Consider the following 13,097-nt stretch of genomic DNA (forward strand, 5'->3'; position numbering starts at 1 on the left):
GAGATAAGGACGAGAAAAAACGAGGCGCTGTTATCTGATGAGTCTGCGGTCTGTGCGCGCTTCTGCAGCAGTTTGCTCTACTGCCACGACTTCAGAGAACAAACTGCGTTTCTGACAGCAGCTCACTGTCTTATAAAGTCACGCCCACATACTGCCAGTGTGTGTGTGTGTGTGTGTGTGTGTGTGTGTGTTTCTAACTGTTCCACAAAACTCCACACAGGTGAAAATCACACAGAGGAAATCCAGCTGCATGAGCCTGTAAATCTAACGCTAGCCTGTACGTGGACTGGGAATCAGAAGAAACTACCAAACATTAGTGTTTATTGGACAAAAGATGGGAAGACGATTCAGGACAGTGAGCGCTCTGTGCAGCTGGAGAATGAGCAGTATACTCTCAAACAAGAGTAAGTACTTCATGTGCATATTTTATCTGACAGCTTTAGAAAATCCACTTTGCAGTTCCCCTCCGAGTGGCTCAAAAACTGTTACAACGTTTTATCAAAAGACCTGAATATATAAAAGGTTTTAAATAGAAATGCAGTGTCAGCTCATGCCTGTCCATGTCAGCCGGAACTATCTTTACATGAAAGTAGGGCAACAGTTTAGTTAAAATAATCAGATAGTTGGAGGACAGGAGCATTTGATTTATTATGTTAATATCTAAAACCCCTCTTTGACTTCTGCTTTACAGTTTCCATATTGTCAGTGAACAAGACCTTGGAAGTTACTCCTGTGTTTTTGGGACTGAAGCACAAATAGATTTTATTTTGGCAGGTAAGGAAATAAACAATGAATCTCTGCAAGACATTTCACAGCTTCATTTGTTTTGCTATCAGCTCTTCAAGTCCCTGCTCAAGCTATTTATAGTGAATATCAATATATAACACTCGACTGAGGCTGTGCAGTGCTGCTATGTCTTCATAAGCATCATCAGCTCAGTCGTTTTCCTCCAGCTCCACAGATCAGTGAGGTGCGAGACAAGCCGATAGTCAGCTATCTGGGGGACTTTGTGGTGATTTATTGTAAAATGGAGGAAACCAAACCAGAGCCCAGAACCTGGACCTGGTATAAAGTCAATGGGACAGAAAAGGTAAGCTGCTCAGAGCTGGTACAGTTGTGTCACTGATCATTTTTAATTGACATTCCTTCAAGTAGGATCTCTTATGTTCATCTCCCATGTTTTTATTCTCAAGAATATTCTTCAAGAGCAGCTTTGCATGTTATACATCTTGAATTATCCTTATTTATCTTAATTATCTTATACTAAACAAAGTGTCTATTTTTAACAGCTCCTCATATTTTGTGAAAGTCGAAGTAAACCTTTTCATTACTGTTCATAGGTGGATGGTTTATCCTTTTATCCATATTCCTCATGTTTGGTCTTTTTCTGCATAAGATCCTATAAATGAACATGAGCAGGCATTAAAGCACAGTGGTGGGAAACATTAGAGCTTGTACTTATGATAAATTACCTGTATTTATGACACAATACATGCGTTTCCAGAATGTGCTGTGGCAGTGGGGGAAATATGTGCAAGTGTGCATACTTTTTAAAGCTTGTCATGCTTTATATTATGCATGCTAAATACACATTTCCAGTATCTAGTAGTTATAGCTGTTTGTAATGGGATAACAAGTTCAGTATTACTGATATTTTAATTGTGCCTGTAATGTGATGCAGTATTAGTTTAAGATAATAGATGCAATGGATAACATCCCAATGGACTGGGGTCTTCTTTTAACTTGATTTATTTATCAGATTATTTTATCTTTTTAAGTGGAAAAAATAAAAAGATAAAAACCTACAACGCTCCTGTTGGGAGGCAGGTTGGGTGTCAAATGGGATCATAGCACAGCTTCGTGAATCTTTCCTTTTAATTCTCCTTCTTTTCCCTCATTTGGCTTCAAAGACATTTAAATTTGTTGTTGTTACAGTGTCGTTCAGCAAAATCCAGACGGTGTCATGTTAACGTATGTTGATATATATGGGAACAGATCCTCATTGTTGAAGAGCCTCAGCGCTATGAAATCCACAATGAAGGGTGGAAGACGAAGCTGAAGATCAGCAACCTGACAGATGAAGACTCTGGTTCCTATTACTGTGGGGCGGTGTACCGCGTCGGCACCTCAGTGAGCCATGTGGAGCTCAAGGTCAGTAAACCTTGTGGAGCTGTCAGTAAACAAAAGGAACTCTGTACCTGTACAGCCCCTGAGCAGTTTGTAATTCAGACCCAGGATTCATTATTAGTTTGATAATAAATAAATAATTTGTCTCTCTTTGCATCCCATTTTTTTTTTAAACTCACTGGTTACTGCTTTTGTAAAATAAAAAAAATATGTTATTAATCATGGCCTGTCATGATTGGTCTGGTGAACCACTGAGAGCCCAACTCCACAGGCTTCAAACTACAAAAACTACTCAAACATATAAAGCTTTTGAAACTACTCGGCAGAATAGACACCGAGTGCGGTCTACTAATCCCATAAGATAAAACATCTGTACTTCTTTCCTGTGGATGTGACTGAAAACAGTAGGAGTAGTGATATATAATATTTCCTCTTTCCATACTGAAGATTATCAGCTTCATTGAGCCCCTGAAACCCTTCTTAACCATCCTGGCTGAAGTTATCGTGCTGGTCACTGCCATCCTGCTCTACGAGAAAATTCATTCCAGGAAGAACAACACAGAAGAGGGTAGATAAACATCATCCAGCTCTTATTTGTATCACTATCATATACTTTTTGCAACATTTTATGACAAAGCTTATTTTTAACTTGTATTTATCGGTCTCATTCTCAGAAAATCTGCCGAACGGCAACCAAAAGAACGAGCTGTGAGTACAATGACGCAATTTCTTTTAAGATACTTGCAGATTTCATAATCCAAGAATGACTTCTTTTTTTCTGTCAGGCCTCAGGAAGAAGCTAAGGAGCTGGAGGGTAATACGTCCATGAGGCAGCGCAAAGTTTAAAGACTGCAGCCAGCTTTAAAACTCATTTTTAAAAGTGAACGCTAGCAACATTTATACGGTTATTGTGGCATCTGTTATAACTGCATCACTTTGTTTCAACACTCAGAGTGCAACAGCTTCCAGCTAATCAACACTCGAGTTTGCAACACAAGGGGCCTCTTTCCTTTCCTGTTTACTTCCTGTGCAGAAACCCAGACATGCTTCTCTTGACACATCACGTCATCTTTGTCCCCTCCCCTTTCTCATAACAGAAGTGACTTTCTCTTCTTGTTGGCAACACCGTAAACTTCAAATGACTTTTACCTGTTTTTCTTCTCTGTGGTTCGTAGCAGTGCCTTACACTCTTTGACTAACCTTTCACTGTGCTTCCAATGACTTTTGTCCTTGCAGTAATCTATCTACAGTACTTGAATAAGATGTAAATCAAAATATATCTTCACATATTCATCATATTTGTGCATCTGTTTTGCGTTTACGTGTAGGAGAATAGTCACAGAGTCATAGTTTCTTCCCCAAAAATGACTGCACCGTATGCAAACAAGCCGATTAAAAACTACACAAACCACCGTTTCAGTGTTGGATTCATTTGAAACTTATTTCCGAGCACTAAAGAAACACTTCAAAAATGTGTCTGTTAACAGGTCATCAGAGCAGTCAACAGAAAAATAAGTTTAGGATGGATTAAGCAACAATAACAAGAGTCAGTTTTGAAAATCCGCCATTTATTATTTTTTCTATAAATACAGTGGATGTTTTTGTCTTGAATAACCTTTGCACTTCCTCTTCCCCACGGAGAAAAGCTAAGCTATACCACGACACACAATCATGTAGACCGTTGTAGCTGTGACCACAGCGAGAGGCGACACACCCTCAGCTGCGACTGTCAGAAATAAATCTGTATCACTGCATTTAGAAAGTAAACTAGAGCGGCTCGTTCCTCAGCCTGTGTGAGACATGTGTGGCTGGAGTTAATGAATTTACTTAAATGTGTTGAAGCTACTATATTTCTGAACTCTTGTTGTGTGCCGCCAACACGTCTGTCGCAGAAGCAGCCCAGGCTGAGATGACGGGAGTCAGAAATATGTATTCACACAACAGATTCGCCCAAGATGCTACAGATATTTGTTAAATTATTGCTTCTTTCTATGCTTCCCTTAACTCTCAGTTTATAATACCCAACACACACGCAAATTTCCATTGTGATCTTTCAGGCCTCTGTAATAATCAGGGATGTGTACACAGTATTTTTTCAGTACTTACTTTCACAGGAATACAGATTCTTCTTTTTTCAACATTACATTTCATACAAACTGGCAAACTTCACTCCCATCTTGCTCTTTAGAGAACAAAAAACATAAGTGAAATCTGCCTAAAGATTTCCACCCCTTCCCTTACAATCCAACTACGGCTGATTCATGAAGAATTGAACCAGAAGCTTGACGACGCCGTCGTTCAGTCCCACCACCTCTCCGTCCTGCACGCTCTCGTACAGTCGCAGGCTCTCTGTGCCCCACAGGAGGTTTTTCCTGGGGTTGTTGGCGTCAGTCTCCACAGAGAGAGCAACTGTGTTCAGCTGGTAGCAGAAGAAGGAGAAGAAGTGGCCGTCTGTGATCACGGCCTGGGACACGAAGGGTCTGGTGACATCCTCGTAGTTCCAGAAACCTACAGCGGGGAGAGGGAAGCATCAACACGAGCTACGCCTTCTCTCAGATTTAAAGCCAAATGTAGACACTGCAGTAATCCCATATTCCTGTATCAGCGTTATTCCTGCAGCATCATGAGTAATGCCACTGACCAGTCACTTTGTTAGCTCTGCAGCTCTGGAGGAAACAGACTAAACATAGTGGATATGTCATAGATTTGTAACACTGCGTGTCCACAGGGGGAACAAGACACCCCTTAATATTACATTTGTTAAACACTTAGTTATTGTTTTTGAAAATTTATTTCAACCTGAAGCATGATCAGACTTTTGGTCAGAAAGCTTTGCTGCAAAAAAGGCAAACTTCTCCCCCCAAAAGTCACAAAGCTATGACATCACAGAACGTGATTGGTCGGCTGCAATGACGATTCTGGACCAATATTAATTATGATAGTCGACACATACCCAGAGATTTCAGAGACGCTATAGCACTGCCAGGCTAATAAAAAGCAAAACAACGCTCACTGCCACTTCATTAGGTACACTTGGCTACTAAGTGGATGATCGCCTTTCGCCTTACGTCTTCATTGCATAGATTCATCGAGGTTCTGGAAACATTTCTCAGATTGGTCAATAGTGACACGACTGCACAACTGTTACTGCACATTTGTCAGCTGCACATCCATGATGTAAATCTTCCGTTCAAACACATCCAAATGGTTCTCTATTGAATTGATATCTGGTGACTGTGGAGGCCATTTGAGTACAGAGAACTCATTTTCATGTTCAAGAAACCAGTTTGAGATGATTTGAGCTTCGTGATGGGAAGCAGCCATCAGAAGATGGGTACACTGTGGTCATAACGGGATGGACACGTCCAGCAATACTCAGGCAGGCTGTGATTTTTAAAGGATGCTCAAATGGTACCAAAAGAAGCAAAGTGTGCCATTAAAATATCCCCCACATCATTAAACTACCACCACTACCAGGCTCAACCGTTAATGCAGAGTGGGATGGATCCATGCTTTTATGTTGTACTCTACCACCTGAATGTCACAGCAGAGTTCAAGACTGATGGATTTTGAGTTACTGTTGCAACTGAAACAGTCTGACCAATCTCCTCCTGCCTCAGCCAGCTGCTCACTGGAATTTTCTTTGTAGATCATCAGTTTCTGAAAGTTCTGTTGCACCTTTGCTGTGTTAGGAACTCACCTTGGTACATGGCCTGAGCTCCTGTCCAGGCGAAGAGGCTGGCGAGCGCGTTGGCTCTGAGGAAAACCTCCACTTGGTCAGCCTGCTGCTGCCGAACCATCCGGTCTCTGTGGTATCGGTCGGGCACCAGGTGGAACTGAGTGTGACCGTAGCACGCTGGGTCTGGTAGCTTTGCACCTTTAAATGAAACAGAGAGGCTTGTTATAAACAGAAAGTAGAGGGGATTCATAAAGAAAAAAAATGAGCCAAACACTGGGTAACCTCTGTGATAATGAAAACTTCAAATATAAAACCACCTGCAGCTACATTATTATCATACTTTGCTATAGAAGCAGAAAGATTAAAAACAAGCAAGGTTGGGGTTAAAATAATTGTTCTCAAAAAACAATCTATAAGTTTTACTAAATACCAGTTAGTTCCACATTGGCGCCCCCTGCTGACCATTACGATAAGTAAATAATGAGAAAAATCAACCTGATGACCTGTTAGTGAGACCAGAATTACAATTTGGGAACGAATCAGTTTGCCTTTGGGGCAGTGGCCAGTTTTTGGGGCTCTGGGTTAAGGCAGTATATATATTTTCTACCTCCTTTGCTCCCTACACGGACTGTTTTACTGAGCTTGCAACTAAAATCTGTTCAAACATGACTGATCGATAGAATCAGATATATTACAATAAAGGGAGACGGGACATTCAAAGAATCCCGAAATAAGATTTATGGGAGATCTCCGTGGCAGCAAAGATGGTGGCAGGAGTGATAAAAAAAAAGAAAAGAAAAACAGCTTTTCAAAGTCTGATTTTAGGGCAAAGTCAGCAAACTTAAAGTAGTTTTGATTCGATTTGAAACACAGTGTCCACAGGGCTTTTTGCTAAAACATAGTGGTGCTGTGGCTGTGTGTCATCAGATTAGCAGGATTAAAAAAATGTGATCATGTTTTCTAACCAGGAACATGTACTCACTAGACTGAAAAACATGTCTAGAACCACCTAGCACAGCCTGCATGACCCACATCATTGTTTCACCTGTGAAGATGTTGTTGTCGTACTGCCTTCTGAACAGCGGCATCACATTGGGACGAAGCGTGATCTCTGGAACTTCAGCTGCATGGGAGGCTTCCAGCGGCATAAACTAAAAGTAAATACGATTTGACAAAGTAATTTGATCAAATTATTTTGCAAGCCCAACTTGCAAGATAGGCGGTCTAGAGCCCATGGGCCCATTCAGTCTCCCCCAAACTCCCCCTTGTGGTAATAATGTTGAATATATACACAAATAACTGCAGAACTCTGAGTGAAGTCCATTGAGTATTTGACAAGATCAGAAAATTGCTATATAACTGCAGAAAAAGCGATGCTTTAAATGTGTGAATCTGGATTAAAACCTTTTAACACTGTGATGAGACGCAATATAATAAAGTAGAATTAAATATATAATGACAACATCGCTGAAAAACATTTTAAGTGGTTTGTGTGATTTCCCCCCACTATGCAAGGCCTACAAAAACCCTTAGTGTGCATCTATTGCTATTACATGATCCATGTGGTCTGAAAAGGACGCCTACCTGAGGCAACTGTTGGGTTACTCTGATCTGACTGTGTGGGCGGTCGTCGATCTGGAACCTGGTTGGCTCGAGACGGCGTTTCCGATGTCCCTTTGGGATAATTCTCTGACCCCTCCTCCAATAAAAGTTCACCTGGGGACTGAGATCTAAGAAAACAAATATAGATCAACATTAGAGGACTAGGATCGTTAAGTAGAAAAACATGGCACTCATACTTCATGCTATCTGGAACTCCTTGTCTTTTTGTTTTGAGCAATAAAACTTGTTAATATCTTCGTATTATTTTGGCAATAGTCATAAGATTATTATAATAAAAGCTGGACTTTTGTGATATGATAAGTTTCAGATTTTAATGGGCCACTCTAGTCGAGTTTTGTTTTTGCCCGAAACAACAAATCTACTTGGAACGTTTGTTGCTATATAAGTCTGTGTTGTTCACTATGAATGCCTTTATTTTCCTGAAGGTATCCACACCACTAACTACAGCGTCTTTAGTTCCACTTCATCATACACACCCAGACTGGAAAGCTGCAGCAGTGGGTTGTATTTAGCCAAACTGTAGGTGAGTCCAGACACCAGGCTCCTCAGAAAAGGTCCGACCACCTGCTCTTGGTGTCTGTACATGAAAGGCTTGCGTTTCCTAAATTGCCAGTGCTCTTGCAGGATCACACGGGTCACCAAGGAGCGTATGTCCGCGAACGCATCATCGTCGATTCCTGGAACCGCGGCTTTGGTCTTCTCCAAGCCCGGGGTGAATTTCTCGGGCAGGCCCGGGATGTACGCGGTTTTAGTGAAGTGCTGGTACCATCTGTCTGCGTTCCGTGCGAAAGTTTGAGGGTAAACTACAAATTTCTCCCGCTGGATGCGAGTGATGAGGGACAGCTTGTCCTCCACGGAGGAGGTGCATATCTTCTTCACCCATTCCTCAATCTGTCGCCGCCGCGCAGATTTACTTTTAGCCGTTAGAGAGGGGACTATTGGAGGGTACGCTGGCTCCTTGACCGAAACCTCAGTGTGGACAAGCTTTTGGCTTCTAAAAGGAAACAAGTTTCTGGGGAACAGCAAGGGCAGCCGTGTGCGGGCCGCCATGTTTGCTTAACTTCTTCACTTTTCGTTGACACACAAACTAACAGTCTTTCAGAGCAGCGCCCCCTTGCGGAAAAAAGAGCCAGACTGAATGCTAACGCCTACATAAAGTAATACAAGTCGAAACTTAGACCGGTATTAAAGAACATTACATTTTATTTTATTTACTTGTGGCAGTGGTCTTGTAATTTAATAAAATGGTCGTGTAATTTAATAAAGCTTAGCTTGTATTAGCATTATGTTTAGCCTCTGAGAACGTTGAGGGTCTTGAATGAAGCCCTGTCGCGTAAACGATGGTGCATTTACGTTGACTCAGAAATTTCGGAATTTGTAGTTGAACGGGCTAAAAACGTGGGTACAAATCTAAAACGTTCGCTAAACTTTGAAACCAAAATCATTCAAAACTATAGCAAAAACGTCATACTCGTGTTACACTGTGTATTTTCTATGTAGCTTATTTAAACGGTGGCAGACGCTAGTAGAGATTTGATGCAGCATGAACAATCCAAACGGTAGGGGAGTACCCGAAGGCTACGTCAAAGTTGGACTTTTAAGACGGTGCAACGGCTCTGGTGAGGTGCAGTGTTTTTGTCAATAAACAGGCTGTTCGGCCTTTAAAAATATATAGACACAAAATTATTTGCACCAAAACTGTAAAAGCCAGCTATGTACTGTCGTCAGATTTTGCGGACACCATTGTTCGGGACAAGAGCGGCTAAGCTCAGCCGTTTCCCCCATGTTTGTCGAAGCGAGGTATCTGCTATCAAAATAAACCGTCCTGTTGTCATTCTTGTCAGCATATTCCTTTCGTTAGCTGCTGCACAGCATGTTGACAATACCTGTCCTACTGGTGGTGGCTGTGGTGAACCTGCAGTGCCCCACCACCACCAAGAGGTTTGGTTTCATTGCGACACGTACTTAAAGCAGCTTTTTGATTTTCCCATGTGTGATGCATGCCTGTCGTTCACCCCCAGAGACCCCTGTGCACCAAAAGTGACGAGGTGAGACTGGCAGAGGAGGCCAGCAAGAAGTACGGCTCCCCAGCTCCAACCATCTTCTCCAAAGTGATCGACAAAAGCATCCCTGCAGATATCATTTATGAGGATGAAAAGGTAAGCACAGTCTGAGCTCATAAATAAACATTTTGTGGTTACATTTCTGCAGTTCAGTCCTTCATATATACGATTTTTTTCCCTGTGTTTATCAGTGTTTGGCATTCAGGGATATCAGTCCACAGGCGCCTGTTCACTTCCTGGTTATTCCAAGGATTCCTATTCCCAGAATAAGTGAGGCCAAAGATGATGATGCTGAGGTAAACTGGTGTTTTCTTGTCTAGACTCTCAGATCATGTCACAAGCAGTGAGATTGTGCAGCACATGCTCCCTTTTTATAAGTCTGTTTTTACTATTTGACATGTCTGTGAGATTAATTTCTAGCGCATTTAGGAACCAGCTCACCCCAAACTGTTGTCACAGCACTGGAAGAAATCTATAGGTGAAGCACTAAAGGCGCTACCTTTCCCTCATTTGAAACCAGTACTACCCAGAGTGTAGCCTTAAACCAGGGTCTTGGACCAAAGAGCAGGTTAAATATGCCCAGATGTTCTTTTGTTTTCTGGCTTTCCTAATGTAACAACCAGTATGAGTGTTTTTGCATTGAATGAGCAGTGTTGACATCAAATAACCAGCAACAAATGTGGGCTGGTCTGCAGCCTCATATTTCCCACAAGGGAAGCAACCTATAATCCTAAATAGATATCAGGTAAATAAAATGATATAGCAGGGAAGTTGTAAAGGAGTCGAGCCGTCCAGATTAAAATTCAAACACAGATTAGATAGATATACAGACAGATATTACTGTTGTTATCTAGATTCCCTTGTTTAACAGTCTAAGAATAAAGAAGAAATCTAAAAACAGAAGGCGTATACTACTTTTAAATCAGATTTTAAAAAAAAAATCAACAAGCACAAATATGTGTTCTGTTTTAGGATTTGATAGTAACACTTATAGACCAATAACATTGTTGTAAAATTGGAAAAAGAAAACAAATCAACAAATAGTTTCTTGTATGAATCTGTTGTTATTATTGGTGCTCATTACCAAAAGAGAAAGACTTCAGACGATATTTAAAAAAACTTTAAAACCTCCTCCTGTACGTGCACAGACGTCTGAGGAATCCTTCACGAAAGGTGACGCTATTTCCTGGAGATCTGAGTGGTCAGTAGGCGTTGATTTCATACCTGATGATTACTGATCTGGAACGTAACTTGCTCTAGTCCAGGTTAGTATCACAGCAAGGTACCATGTTAGAAGTAGTTCAGAAATCCCAGGATCAGTCCCGAAGTTAGCTGCATGAGCCTGCTGTAGGTCTCACATCCAGTTTGGTCTCCTCTGTGACCGGACACACTAAATATTAATCTTTAAGAAGTCATAACTGCTTCATTTACAGCTCACTGTCGACTGTAAATAATCTCTTCAGCTCTCCTTTTCTCCACTTTCAGCTCTTAGGACATTTATTGGTTGTTGCCAAAAATGTGGCAAAGCAAGAATCTCTGACTGAAGGGTACAGAGTGGGTAAGTTAGACCATTTTACCGTAATGATTCTCCAGGCATTAATGTGACTATACAGACTGTTTGTTTACATCCACACTGAATTCCCAGTGATCAACGACGGGAAGCACGGTGCTCAGTCCGTCTACCACCTTCACATCCACGTCCTGGGAGGAAGACAGATGAAATGGCCACCAGGATAAGGGCTTCACATTTACTGTGGTGTCTCAGTTTAATCCAATAATAATGGCATAATACCTGTTTATACACAAAGCTGATGTCAATGTAAATATGTTGGAAAAAAAATGTGTGAAAAGGAAAAGTCAGAAGTTGATGTTTGATATAGCTGCAAATAAAGACACATTCTGTTATGGAACAATAAAGCTCAAGTCAGTTCTTTAATCTCTAATCAAGTCAGGATACTGTTACCATGGTAGCAGCTCACATTTAAGAGCAAAGATTCAAAACAACGAGGTCAGATATGTGCGAGTAATCCCTCTCAGAGGAAAAGTTCATGCTTCACTCTGCCCAGAAACACTCAGCTTCAGGCAGTTTATTCCTTCACCCACCTGCTCTTCAAACCTTCTCAAGAGCTCATTTCAGACAGCAAATGAACTGAGGAGCTACGCCCAAGCCCAGGATAAGATTAATTATATAATGTTATACTGATGCTTTAACAGCAATGAAGTGTTTGAGGTTGCCATGCTGTGGAAAATCCTCCTCCTCCTGCAACCCCCCACAGGATAGTGTAACCTCGGGAACGGAGCTGCAAATATATATGTGTGATATAAGCATATATTAACTAATAAACCTAGACAGTAAATACAAGTGACCTGCCCAGACTGTACTCAACACCTTTTAAACTTGTATTTGTTTTCTTTTAAAACACTTGAGTTATTTTTGTATTTGCTTTCTTATGTGTGGGCCCTTTGATTTGACACCCTGTAGGGGTTAAATGTTTTGCTCCTAGAACGAACTTGCTGTATTGCTGTAAACCACTAATAAGTAGTAAGCTTTCCGTAGTTGTTAATAAGGAAGAAACCTTTAAAACTGCAAAAAGTTTGATGTTTTAAGTATTTTTGTTTCACACTTTGCACTGAACACAAGTCAGCATTGTTCGTCCACTGGAGACGTTTCATAATAGAGAAATGTATATGGTCTATTATGTAATAACCATTACTATCTCTGTGGAGCCTTATCACAAATTGGACCCTGTTTAAAGGGAGGCAGTCTGCAGCTCATTTTTGTGTGTATTTTAGTGTCCGTCTGGTCGGTATGGCTGCTGGCACTGATGAAGCCCCCGATTAATGGTTCAAACACATGGCTTGTGCCCAGACTACCACTGTGAGTCACAGTTGGAGTGGCTATGGTGTGACTAGGTGGTATGATTCAGTGACCTTAGTTCCTGTGAGCAAGGTAACCGTGTGTCAAAAGCATAACCTTTCCCCTATATTTGCTTAGAAAACAGTGTTCCCTGCCTTTAATGGCGCAGGGAGGATAGAAGATGGTTAAAAGAGGACTCTGTTAATGATTAAATATTTCTTTTCCATTATCGTTTCTTATTGATTTCTTTTTATATCTCAGAAAAGAACTAAAGAGATTTTTTTTAAAGGAATGCATCCTTTTTTATTGCTGACATCTCCTTTTTCTTGATGTACCAATAAAGTCAGGTGGGCAAAGATTTGCACAAGTTGTCCTTATGCTGAAAACTTTGTTGTTGTTGTTTTTTGCTAGGTCAAAGTATCGCCTCATAAACCCAGAGAGATATCATCTAGTTTTATAATTTATTTCTATGACCGGCCTCATCCTTCATGTGATAATAACCGCCATCACAAGTTTAACTGAGACAATAAACACTTTAATAATACCCCCACCCATCAAAGCTTTGTTATCTTATTGGATGCTTGACACATAATCCTGCAACTGAATATAACCAGTGCCTATAGCTGTTAGAAACTCCAAACAAAGCTACAAGCAGATCTGAAACCCACTGGATTAAACTCACTTCTTTTTAGTGCAAATCCAAACTTTTTTTCAGCCAGTTCTCCTTGTACAGCTCTATCTGGTTGAC

General features: G+C 41.0%; 3 protein-coding genes across 4 annotated transcripts in view; 2 read left to right on the top strand and 1 right to left on the bottom strand.

Annotated features, from left to right (window-relative positions):
* emb (embigin) overlaps positions 1–3,540 on the top strand; it is a 4,701-nt gene extending 1,161 nt beyond the window's left edge. The window contains exons 3-9 of the mRNA XM_005949119.3: positions 221–404; positions 692–774; positions 954–1,090; positions 1,996–2,151; positions 2,575–2,695; positions 2,802–2,835; positions 2,913–3,540. Coding sequence (XP_005949181.2) covers positions 221–404; positions 692–774; positions 954–1,090; positions 1,996–2,151; positions 2,575–2,695; positions 2,802–2,835; positions 2,913–2,973 — 776 coding nt within the window. The 3' untranslated portion in view covers positions 2,974–3,540. The remainder of the gene's footprint in view (positions 1–220; positions 405–691; positions 775–953; positions 1,091–1,995; positions 2,152–2,574; positions 2,696–2,801; positions 2,836–2,912) is intronic.
* A 138-nt stretch (positions 3,541–3,678) lies between these two features.
* Positions 3,679–8,574, bottom strand: mrps30 (mitochondrial ribosomal protein S30). The gene is made up of 5 exons (XM_005949120.3): positions 7,906–8,574; positions 7,391–7,536; positions 6,852–6,957; positions 5,828–6,004; positions 3,679–4,635 (listed from the first exon to the last, which is right to left on the bottom strand). Exons 1-5 carry the CDS (start codon positions 8,477–8,479, stop codon positions 4,376–4,378), a joined length of 1,263 nt encoding a protein of 420 aa, XP_005949182.1. The 5' UTR covers positions 8,480–8,574; the 3' UTR covers positions 3,679–4,375.
* A 227-nt stretch (positions 8,575–8,801) lies between these two features.
* hint2 (histidine triad nucleotide binding protein 2) lies at positions 8,802–11,409 on the top strand. Of its 2 annotated transcripts, none has more exons than XM_005949122.2 (5): positions 8,802–9,053; positions 9,451–9,588; positions 9,684–9,788; positions 10,978–11,050; positions 11,138–11,409. In XM_005949122.2, exons 1-5 carry the CDS (start codon positions 8,973–8,975, stop codon positions 11,227–11,229), a joined length of 489 nt encoding a protein of 162 aa, XP_005949184.1. In that variant the 5' UTR covers positions 8,802–8,972; the 3' UTR covers positions 11,230–11,409. The 2 variants fall into 2 exon arrangements, with proteins under 2 accessions (XP_005949184.1, XP_005949183.1); XM_005949121.3 differs by having other exon boundaries at positions 8,810–9,229.
* Positions 11,410–13,097: the final 1,688 nt, after the last annotated feature.

The sequence above is a fragment of the Haplochromis burtoni genome, unplaced genomic scaffold (genome assembly GCF_018398535.1).
Source record: "Haplochromis burtoni strain Fernald_Lab_line unplaced genomic scaffold, NCSU_Asbu1 Contig_634, whole genome shotgun sequence".
Taxonomy (NCBI): domain Eukaryota; kingdom Metazoa; phylum Chordata; class Actinopteri; order Cichliformes; family Cichlidae; genus Haplochromis; species Haplochromis burtoni.

Bases quoted from the DNA above. Each gene is read 5' to 3' on its own strand.
- hint2 (XM_005949121.3), top strand. From the start codon at position 9,143: ATGTACTGTCGTCAGATTTTGCGGACACCATTGTTCGGGACAAGAGCG. The intron at 9,230-9,450 runs GTATCTGCTATC...GTTCACCCCCAG, and splicing joins CCCATGTTTGTCGAAGCGAG to AGACCCCTGTGCACCAAAAG. The intron at 9,789-10,977 runs GTAAACTGGTGT...CTCCACTTTCAG, and splicing joins CCAAAGATGATGATGCTGAG to CTCTTAGGACATTTATTGGT.
- mrps30 (XM_005949120.3), bottom strand. From the start codon at position 8,479: ATGGCGGCCCGCACACGGCTGCCCTTGCTGTTCCCCAGAAACTTGTTT. The intron at 6,005-6,851 runs GTGAAACAATGA...TTTCATTTAAAG, and splicing joins CGACAACAACATCTTCACAG to GTGCAAAGCTACCAGACCCA. The intron at 4,636-5,827 runs GTGAGTTCCTAA...TCCCCGCTGTAG, and splicing joins AGCTCAGGCCATGTACCAAG to GTTTCTGGAACTACGAGGAT.